Genomic DNA, 11,332 nt, shown 5'->3' with positions numbered 1-11,332 from the left:
GTCTGAGGTGAAGCTTTTAGCCTGAATTTCTAACAAGTTCCCAGGTGATGCTGACATACTACACCCGCCGACCATATCGGGAGGACTGCGTAAATTTAACGTGTTTCTTAGTTCACCGTGATACCCTCATGTCCGGCAGGGTGATTCACACCATAGTAGGTGCTCCATAAATATTTATTGGACGAATCACAGAGTATACAGGGTTAGTATAGCAGTTCGGAGGGCAGAACAATCGCTGTCCTTTGAACTACAGCACATTGGGGGTGTTTCAGCTCCTATCAGTCTTTCCCTCTGTGAAATTACCTCATACTCCGTGGGGTAAGGATGCTAGTACCAAATTATTTCTGGTCTTGCCAGCTCGCTGCCTCCATTCTAACCCTTGAAGTAGTGGCCCTTTCCATGTGGAAGGTAACGAACCCTGGTTTGCAAGCTCTGAGGAAACCTTGCTGTCGTCTACAATCGCTGCAGACAGATTCTCTCCATCCAAGAAGGGAGCAGAGGGCAGAGAACCTGCTGGTGTGGGAATTTCCGATTTTGGTGCCTACCCAAGGAATTGCCACCTCAAATCAAATAAACAGCCTTTTAACAGTGTATGTGAGAAGGAAGTTTATTACACTAAAACACACAAATGTAATAATATTGCCATTATTTACTATTATCGTTTGTGATGATGATAACGTCACTGGCAGTTGAGCGATTAAGCGTGCGGGGGACTTGGGGGAGGGGGCACAGGGCTGTGAGGGCAGGAGAAAGAGGAACTACATCTCCCAGAACCCCCCGGGAAAGTCCACGCCGCGGCGGCGGCGCCCCACCCCTTTCGCCAGCCGGGCCCGCCCCGCAGATGACGTCACAGAGGTGACGTCACGGCGCCCAGAGCGAGGCTGGGGTAGAGAGGCCGACTGAGCAGGAGTCGTCCGCTTGTCGTGGAGGCTGCTAGGGAGACGGCGAGAGGGTGAGCGGGCGAGCAGGCGAGCGAGCTAGAGCAGGCAGGAGGGAGCGACGCGCGGCGCAGAGTAGCGCCGGGGCCGGGCCGCGGCGGAACCCACAGCCGGAGAGGGGCAGCCCGAGCCGGGCGCCGCGGGGTCCCCACCCCCACTCGGCCGGACAGTGCCCGGTGTTCCCCCGTGCGGGGGGCGGCGGCGGCGGCGGCTGACGGGACCGGACAGGATCGCGGGGGTGTTGCCACCTCCACCGAGGAGCCGGCGCGGCCGCGGGCTCCTCAGAGCCGGGGCCCGGGGCCCGTGATAGACGGGCCGAGGAAAGGAGAGAGGCGGCGGCGGCGCAGGCGACGGGGAGGCAGCGGCGACACCATGTCATCCCCCAGTCCGGGCAAGAGGCGGATGGACACGGACGTGGTCAAGCTGTATCCTTCGTGGAGGGGGGATTCGGGCTGTCGAGGGGGGGGCTGTGTGAGGAAGCCCAGGGCACCCCTGAAACCCAAGCAGGGGCCCTGGGGCACTCCAGGCCACTGTTCGAGGCTCCCTTCCTCTCCTCCCTCCCCCCAGTGCCTACGGCGGCTCCTTGGCACCTCCCAGAAGCCGAGAGCCTTTCCAGCTCCCCCTTTATCTGCAGCACCCCGAAACGTGCGTTGTTTCTCGCTGTTCTGCACCCCCTTTGCCCGTGACTCTCCTCCACGACGTTTGGATTTCCCAAGACGACGTGTTTTTTTTTTTTTGTTTTTTGGTTGTTTTTTTTTTGCAGGACCAGCTACCTCTCTTTATCACCATGTCCACCTCAGGGTCTCTCCTGTTTGCTCGCTCTGGATTTAGGGACTCGTGATAGAAATTCCCGAGAGTGAAGCCTTTCTTCCTTTCTTGAGATGCCTCCATTCCCTCCACTCACTGTGCTTCTTGAACTGGGGTAACTCAAGTGACCTCCTTTATCCCTAATTCCTTTCTATATTAGGAAGAGTAGTCTGCTCAGTGCCCCCTCTTGCAATAAAGAGCTCTGAGTGTTTTAAATCAGAGACCCCTGTTAAGCTCTCTGGGCCCTGGAAGAACCCCACGGTTTTTCTTTTCACTGACAAAGCCTGTCCCACCCATAGTTGTATGCAGTGAGGACCCCCAGGCCCTCCATAAGCCACCCTCCATATTGTGGATATGACAGCTGGAGGAGGGAGAGAAAGAGGATCTCCTTGACAAAATAGCCCCTGTAGTAGCCACTTAAGCAAACTCTGTCTATGAGGGTAAGGTTCTTGGGGGAATAACTGCCCTGATTTTACCAAGTGACACCTTTTATTCCACCCCACCCCCCAACTTTATGTACTCTGGAGGTAGCAGTGGGAAAGCTATAACTGATAAGGGCCCTTCAGGCAGAGGTTTTGGTTGGAGTCCAGACTGATTATTTCGTGACCAGCTAGAGAAATTCGCGAAGGTTCCTGTGACAAATGGAGAAAATTTTTGAGGGGCAATTTAGAGGGTTGGGGGAGAGAGGGGAAACGAGCCCAGTGTTCTGAGCACCTAATCCCTGGGGAGAAGGGGAACCGGGGATGGGGAGTGGTGGCGTGTGAAACGCAGTTAAAAAGTCCTGTCTCCTGCTTCTCTTTCTCCCTCACCCCCATCCCCCCACCATTTCCCCCTGTTGCAGGGTTTTGTTTATATAACTCAAGTTGTTTGGCTAGATTCTTCAGGTGAATTCCTTCTCTCTTCCTTTTATTTGTTACCGTTTTTGATCGAACATTTTTCCTCTTTTTAGAGATTGGCGATTATTGTCAAATACTGAGTTATGGAATTCTCCGAAGTTTTTTAAAAAGTAGTTTTTGTGTTTGGTTTAGAAGTGGGGGATGGGAGAGAAGTTGCCTGGGCAAGAGGTGTTGTGTTTTTTTTTTTTTTTTTCCATAATCTTTTCAAGAATAGGGTGTTTTCTCCTCACTCGGGAAAACTTAGCCAGAAATTAAGAACAGTAGATAAAACTACCAAGTTTTAGTATTTGAAGTTCAGAATTTGGGGGGTGGTGGGAAGGGGGATTACAGAGAGGGGCAAATAGTAAAATATATGTTCCAAATACATGTCTAGGCACAAGTGAAATTGACTCTTCCTGAGCTGTTTGTGGCTGTGATTAAGTTTTGTAAACGTGTGAATGGTACCAGTAATGTTGGCTTTTCATAATGTTGCAGGAAAACTTGTAACTATGGCTGTGTGTTCATTTTACACAAAGCAGTTTCGGGTTTTATTTTTGTTTAGAAACTAGGAAATGACATGGTGGCAGCATCTGAGTTATTTTTATCCTGAATTGAGAGTTACTGTCACACCTAATGCAAATTTCTACCTAATGTTTAATTGGGATGGAGGTGGAGAGAGAATTCCAGCTGTTTTTGATCAGTGTCAGTGTCTCAAATTATATATATACCTTTTTAGAAGATTGAGGATAAAGGGTGAGGCCTAACTTGACCTGATGCCTTTTCCATACAGTGCCTTTTGTTCATTTAGTAGTTGTGGCATCTAGAATGATTACCGCATTTAGGAGTCGGGGTGTGGGGGGTGGAGAGGGAGAGGAAAACAGACAAAGAACAGCAGGGTGTCTTTCTCTTTTTTCTTCCCCTAAGTGGCTTATTTCATAGCTTATTTTTAGTAGAAGATGAAGAAAGGCAAAGATGCATTGGCCTTCTGTTCTTTCCCCACCTTCCTCCTTTCTGACAAAAGAAAGCAGAGGCGCTTTAAAATCATAGATCTCTGAGATAGGAGGACAACAGTCTCGGGACTTAAAAGCCAGAGGTCATCTTTGTTTCACGTTTGTTATTTTCTGGTCTAACGTAGTTTGGAAGTTAAAATTTTTGTATTTCCTTTTGTGTGTGCACGCGTGTGGTGGGGGTGAGAGATTTTGTGGCCTCTTTTCTCTGTGGAATTCACATTAGTAGGCCCAAATGGAGCCCATAATTTTTGAGCAAGGTATATTTAGCAGAAATTTACGGAAAAATTCCCCAACCCACAATTAAAATTGGCACAGTTGTGTGAAAGGGCCGGGGTTGAAAATGAAAGATGGTGGAGAGGAAGTAGAGAAGGTCTGAAGGAATGTACTTGCTTTTTGCCCCTCAGTGCCCCTTGATGATTTCTTTGGTATGGAGGCCAGTGGCTGGTTTCATTGCAATCTCCTGTTTCAGCCCATTTTTGGATGTCTCCTGAGTGTAATTATGCCACCACGATTTACAGCTTGGCAGGGAACCTATAATAGTAGGAAAGTAGTGGTGTGGGGGTAGGGAGAGGAGGGGATGTGTAACTAATTGGCCACTGCTTTCCACCACCTAGCTGGGTTCTTTCCGAGACACTGTCTCTGGTTGTTGTTTGGAGTCGGTGCAATTTCTTTTGTGACGGGTTGGTAGGAGGAGAGCTGACTCTCAAGTTATGCAGGGAGTGAGTGTTTTGCACCGATGCACTTAATAATCTGCTGGGCGATTATGTTCTGAAACTCTGACTCATTCATTGTTTCTGTTCTGATCCTTCGCTGAGGGTTGTGCAAACCTCTCCAGGAGCCTAGAAACTGATGTACTGACTTCTGGGTCCTGTAGGAATTTGTCCCAATCAAAAAACTTAACAGTCAGCCCAGATCCTGCCGTATGGTCGTGAATAGTGTGGCCATTTGTTTGCAAAGCCAGGTAGATTGGTGATACCGTGCTGTTCCCAGCCTGGCAAGCGTTAAGGTTTCCATCTCAGACCCAAACCCAGGCTGATTATTTAGATTGTCTGAGAACTGGGACTCTGGTGACCTTAAAGCGTGATTTGCCCTAAAGGAATATCGGTTTAAGTTCTCCCTGGTGGAGGAACAAACAGCTCAGATTACACGGGTTTCCTTGTTGGTGGGGGTTACTCGTCTCACCCTGTTGCACAGCCTGGTGATCCTTTTATCTGTGAACCAGTGGCCCCTGCTGAAGGCTGGAGCTGCTTGTTTTGGAAAAGCGTATGCAGGGAAAAGGCCTCAGGCACAGCTCCTCACAGCTCATTGGCTGCTCTGTTACTACCCGGAAAAGGAGGAGGGGTGGAGCTACCAAACAGCTGATGGAGTGTGTGACCAGAGTGTTTATATACAAAAGAAGTAGGGGCTGGGGACGCCTTGTGAGTGGTGTTACAGGATTAAGTGTATTTTCAAGGGGTGAAAAAGAGGAAAACCTGACCTCTCAGAGTACAAGAAATAAGCGTTCAGGGTTAAATCAGAAAAGTGAATCTGATAATAATGGGGACTTGGCATGCACTGTATTTGTTATTGGTGTGAGATTTTGGAATTTACTTTATAATACTAAGTTTTCAAAGATTTCCTTTTTCAGAGGGAGTTGTGGTAACTTAAAATAGGATATGCCGCCACTTTAAATGTACTTAAATGACTCATGCAGGGATTCAAAAGTATGGTACAAATGTAAGTTTTCCCTACAAAAGCTTGAAGAGTGATACAAAGGGGCAGTGACTCTTACGAAATTCATTAGCAGCATTTAGTGAAACCTTACAGAATCCAGGGTGTCTGCTTTAGGGTTTCAGAAGCTTTCAGTAACAAGTTCATCCCCCTAAAGTGTTTGAGCACCCACCTCATGCCAGGTTTGGTGCTAGGTGCTAGGGGGTTAGTAGTGAAAAATTCAGTGTGGGTGGTCATGATGCTTATGTAACCAGTTAAACAATTAAAAAAAAAAAACCCAAAGTAGAGCTGTTTATAGTAGGTCAGCATTGTATGTATCAGCTTTTTGAATAACTTGTATTTACTTTCAGAATTGACTTCAAGGAGAAGAAAGATTAAAAAGTGAATTTTATGCAATGGGATGTATGGGGTGCTATATTCCCATTATTTAAAAGGTAGATGTTAAACGAAAATGGAAACAAAAACATTCAAATGCTTAACCCTTTGACATCAGCTTTGGTATTTTGTTGTTAATCAGTAATTATTCTATCCCTAAATTAGTAGTCTTTGTTACTCTTTAATTTGTGCTCAGAGTATAGACGATTCTGTAATCTTTTAACTAGCTCCAGTGTCAGTTGAGAGAACCTGTGTTTTGCTTTTATTTCCTGTGGACTCTGTTTTTGTGAGATGTTGAGGTGGAAGGTGGAACAGCTTTATGGTCTTCAAGCTAGAAATTAAAGGTTTGGCAACTCCCAGTGTTCTGAATTTGTCTTCTCTGCCTAGATTTTGGTGACAAATATAACATACTGGTACTTATTTTTGTTAAGCAGGAACCTACATGAGTAAGCATTCACAGCTTCAGAACATCAGAGTCCTGCAGTGCAGTTCTAGTAAATTACACACAAGCCTGAAAATTCAGCTTTTAGGGGAGAAAAATCTTTTGCAGATGTGACCCATAAAAGTCCCTTAACCCTGTTTGTATGCATGTGTTAGAAACACCTGGATTTGTTGTTTTCCTAGTGTTGTGCAATTTCCCTAGTACCTTGACCTGTATTGTGTGTGTGTGTGTGTGTGTGTGTGTATACACGTGTATACGTATGTATACAAACATGTAATATTTAGTATCTTGTTCACTCTTAACAGATTTGATGGTTCTAAGAATCATTGGATTTTTTTTAAAGATTTTATTTTAAAGTAATCTCGACACCCAGCATGGGACTCAAACTCACAACCCCCGAGATCAGGAGTCGTATGCTCCACTGACTGAGCCAGCCAGGCGCCCCAAGAATCATTGGATTTTTTAGGCTTGCAATTCAGACCTGCAAAAGTGCTTATGGTATAATAGCTTCTTAACTATAGACCCACAGTGTACGTTTCAGTAAACTACTTTAATGAAAAAACGTAACTGGATCATGCAAGTAGTAAGACAATTGAGGAAAGTATAGGTTACAAAAGGGGGAAGAAAACAGTCACTCATAATCCTATCCCTTATACAGTGGTTCTCAAACTTTAGTGTGATCTTAATTACCTGGAGGGTTTGTTGAAATAGGTGCTGGGGTACTAGCCCTGGAGTTGTCTGATTCAGTGGTTCTAGAATGGGGCTCAAGAACTTGCATTTCTAACAGGTTCCCAGATGATCTTGATGCTGTTGGTCCACAATAGGGACCACAGCTTAAGAACCGTTGTCCTCAAATATTAACATGATGGTGTTTTTTCTTATCAGTCTCCCCCTCTCCCCCGTATATTATTTTCAACCTGTTGATCATCTTGTATGTATGTGCTCTGTTTTTGCTTAATAGTTTTTGCAGCTTCTCCCTTCCCCCCCAATTAAAAATATCAAACATAATGAATAGATCATGTAATATGCCATTCCGTGCCCATGCCACTGATTTAATTCTTTGGCATTTTGTCTGTGATAAGATTGAAATTAACATCTTGTACATAGGCTTTTCTTGTACTTGTGGATTATTTCTGTTTTCTTCTAGATCAAAGAAGGTAACCATTTGAATTAAAATATTTAATTAAAAATCTTGGGGCCCCACACTCACTCTGCTCTCATTTTGTTCTGTTGTGTTTTAGTTGGTGTGTGATTTCAGCAGTGAAGCAATCAACCTGTCCTAGTGATGACAAATGAATTCTGATCTCTTTGTTTTATATGGTGTGTGGGTGTGTGTGTGGGTGGGTGGGTGGGTGGGTATGTCTGTGTGTCTGTGTGAGTGAGTGATAATGGCAATCCTTAAATTAGGGACACTTTTGTACTTGCCAAAGTGCCTACTGTGAGTTGGTATATTAAATATATACATTCATGATTAGATCTCACTGGCAAGAGCTACAGAATTAGTTGGGATATCTTGAATTTGTTTCCTTCTGCTTTTCATTGAGGTATAATATAAAATAACTATATATTTAAAAATGATAAATGAGATAAGTTTTGACAGAAATATCACCCATGAAGCCTATCATCACAATCAACCATTGATTTGGTTTCTGTCACTATCGATTATTTTGCATTTTCTAGAATGTTATATAAAGGTAATTATAGAATAAGTTCTTTTTTTTTTTAAGTGACCCAATTATGTGTTCCCATAAGAAACCCTCTTTATTTATTTATTTTTTTAAGTTTGTTTATTTATTTTGTATGAGAGAAAAAGCAGGGGAGGGGCAGATAAAGAGGGAGAGAGAGAATCCCAACCAAGTTCAGTGCTCTTAGCACAGAGCCTGATGCAGGGCTTGATCTCCTGAATAGTGAGGTCATGACCTGAGCTGAAATCAAGAGTTGGATTCTTTTTTTAAAAAATTTTTTTTTTCAACGTTTATTTATTTTTGGGACAGAGAGAGACAGAGCATGAACGGGGGAGGGGCAGAGAGAGAGGGAGACACAGAATCGGAAACTGGCTCCAGGCTCCGAGCCATCAGCCCAGAGCCTGACGTGGGGCTCGAACTCCCGGACCGCGAGATCGTGACCTGGCTGAAGTCGGACGCTTAACCGACTGCGCCACCCAGGCGCCCCAAGAGTTGGCTTCTTAACCAACTGAGCCACTTAAGCGCCCCTAGAGTATGTACTTCTATATGAATTCTTTCATCATATTTTGAGATTTACCATGTTCTTTTTATTGCTGAGTAGTATGTCATTGTAAAGCTATGCCACAATTTGTTTACTTACACATTTTCCTCTTTATGGGCGTTTGGGTTATTTCCAGTTTGGAGCTATTACAAACAAAGCTGCTATGGATGTTTTCTTTTCTTTTGGGTAAACATATAGGAATGGAATAGCTGAATCATGGGGTAGGTATAGGTGCTTAACTTTTTAACAGATAGCCTGCATTTAATTTTGACTGATTGTATTTCACATACATTAAGATTGTGACATGAAACATGTATTTTATTTTTATTTATTTATTTTTTATTTACTTATTTTTTTGAGACATGTATTTTAAAGGAATCCCATTAAATAGCATGCTTTGAAAGCACTGATTTCTTTTTTTTTATATATATATATGAAATTTATTGTCAGATTGGTTTCCATACAACACCCAGTGCTCATCCCAAAACATGCCCTCCTCAATACCCACCACCCACCCTCCCCTCTCTCCCACCCCCCATCAACCCTCAGTTTGTTCTCAGTTTTTAACAGTCTCTTATGTTTTGGCTCTCTCCTACTCTAACCTCTTTTTTTTTTTCCTTCCCTTCCCCCATGGGTTTCTGTTAAGTTTCTTAGGATCCACGTAAGAGTGAAACCATATGGTATCTGTCTTTCTCTGTATGGCTTATTTCACTTAGCATCACACTCTCCAGTTCCATCCACGTTGCTACAAAAGGCCGTATTTCATTCTTTCTCATTGCCATGTAGTATTCCATTGGAAAGCACTGATTTCTTTTTTTTATTAAAAAAAAATTTTTTTTTCAACGTTTATTTATTTTTGGGACAGAGAGAGACAGAGCATGAACCGGGGAGGGGCAGAGAGAGAGGGAGACACAGAATCGGAAACAGGCTCCAGGCTCTGAGCCATCAGCCCAGAGCCCGACGCGGGGCTCGAACTCGCGGACCGCGAGATCGTGACCTGGCTGAAGTCGGACGCTTAACCGACTGCGCCACCCAGGCGCCCCGGAAAGCACTGATTTCTTACCTAACTCTGTCAAGGCTAGTTTAGTAACTGTTTTTCCCTCTCCTCCATTCAAAATTAGTGAATTAAATTTTCATTGTGAAAATTTTGTGGCCCTTTGACATGGTACTTCAGGAATTACGGTCACAAATAACTTATTTTTGCATTTGCTAGTAAGACTCTTTGCTTTTCTGAAAAGATAAGCACACTTTTTGTTGATGGTACCCTTTTCTTTTTGTAAAGTATTGATAAGATTTTTTTTATACACTAGTTTTGCTTAGCACTTCCAATTACATTTATAGCAGCTTACAAATATTTACGTAGGACTCTGTTGAGGTCTGAATAGTATCTTCAGTTTTCATATGGACTAAATTCAGAAACCATTGGCAACTCCGTGGCAGAACTGAAAACAGATTCTGAGAGTTAGGGTATCCCTTACTTAATATGTTTTCCTGGAATTTTTTTTTTAACTTAGTTTTTTTTAACAAAATAGGTTTTTGTGTTTTAAGTTTTTGATGTTCCGTATAAGTTATTTGATAGGTCGATGGACATTGCTATGAGAAAATTTGATGTTGGTTTGTAATGGTTGTCATCACACTCTTTCTGATAAATTACAAGCATTTGAATTTATAGGTGTTTATGGGTGTTGCTTACACAATTAACATATTGCTCACACTTTGAACTTTAACTTGCCTAACAAGAAAAAAGACCACCTCCTGCTTTATACTTCTTTCAGGTGGGAGTCAATGACGATTTATTCAGCGCGTAGACCTTTAGTTCAGTTGTCAGACGCCAGGATGGTGCTCTGAGCATGTATGTATGTTAGAGAATTATTTTCGGATTGCCAAAATGTAATTGAAGTGCACTGTGGAAACCTTTTGAAAACAGAAAAGTCAGCGTGTACTTTTGAGAGACTGTTGTTACGTTAGTGATTCTCCGGTGGGGTGGGGTATCCCGTTTTAGGAGAATGTTACGCTTTCTGGGCAAGTACTCTTGTAGCTTCTTCTCTGCACCTCACCAGATGCTTGCACAGGGTGTCTGGTTGTTTGCAGGCTGGTGCTCGTGCTGGCTGCCGTGGCTGGCACCTCTGGAGCCAGGTGGTGGAAAGCCCCACAGGGCAGCTATATGCGGATGAAGGATCCCTTTTGCTTTCCTCCGCTTTTTAGGCATCCAGGGCTTGAGGTAGGAGGTTTAAACAGGTGCTGCTGATCTTTTGACCTGGTCCTGCGGAGGAGAAGTCGGGGAGGAGTAGGAAACCCGTATGAAGGGGAGAGGCTTGGCTGGACTTTGTCATCCTCTGGATAGACAGACATGGCTGGTGAGTCCGTCCCCGGGCCCACAGCAGGTACCTGGGCTGTAGCACTTGGAGGAACCATAGTTAGGGATTTAGAATATTGTTTAATTGACTGGGAATGGAATCTTACGTCTTTCGTTCAGCTGCTTGGTTTCTAACTTGTAAACCACTTTTAGCGAGGCATTATGGATAAAAAGTAAGAGATATTCTCTACATGGGAAATTATTATTAATGTTGTAAGCTATGCATTTTCTCTTTAGCTTTGGGCAAAACGTTTCTTTTCCCATGTATCGTGTTTTTATCATGTACACTTTTCAAGGTTTCTTGGACTGTAAAATCTTAGTCGAGGTAATATAAATAGAAAATAAGATACAGAGTGTGCCTGGTTCGTGTTACCTCAGAAGCAATTGGGTTACTACTCTGCTTAGTGAAAATAAATTTAGTTGTTTTGTCCAAATGGTGCCAGTGTAACTGGTTATCCGGATATTGCTTTTAAGTCGGTTGATGTTATATTACATGGTTTCAGGAAGGTTGATTAATTTTAAAAAATAACATGTATTTGGGGAAACATTTTCCATTGTGGTTACCGGTGGAAAGATGATTCAGGTAGAATTGT

The 11,332-nt window shown here is 43.6% G+C and overlaps 1 protein-coding gene across 2 annotated transcripts in view; it reads left to right on the top strand.

Moving 5' to 3' along the window:
- The first annotated feature begins 847 nt into the window (after nucleotides 1-847).
- The window catches only part of UBE2H (ubiquitin conjugating enzyme E2 H), a 104,734-nt gene continuing 94,249 nt past the window's right edge, over nucleotides 848-11,332 (top strand). The window contains exon 1 of one of the 2 annotated variants that reach the window (XM_043589523.1): nucleotides 848-1,363. In XM_043589523.1, the coding sequence (XP_043445458.1) occupies nucleotides 1,311-1,363 (53 nt within the window). In that variant the 5' untranslated portion in view covers nucleotides 848-1,310. The remainder of the gene's footprint in view (nucleotides 1,364-11,332) is intronic. The other variant, XM_043589522.1, reaches the window with a different exon arrangement.

This window comes from Prionailurus bengalensis, chromosome A2 (genome assembly GCF_016509475.1).
Source record: "Prionailurus bengalensis isolate Pbe53 chromosome A2, Fcat_Pben_1.1_paternal_pri, whole genome shotgun sequence".
NCBI lineage: Eukaryota > Metazoa > Chordata > Mammalia > Carnivora > Felidae > Prionailurus > Prionailurus bengalensis.
The sequence above is the reverse complement of the archived record's forward strand: the minus strand, read 5'-3'. Positions and strand labels throughout refer to the sequence as shown.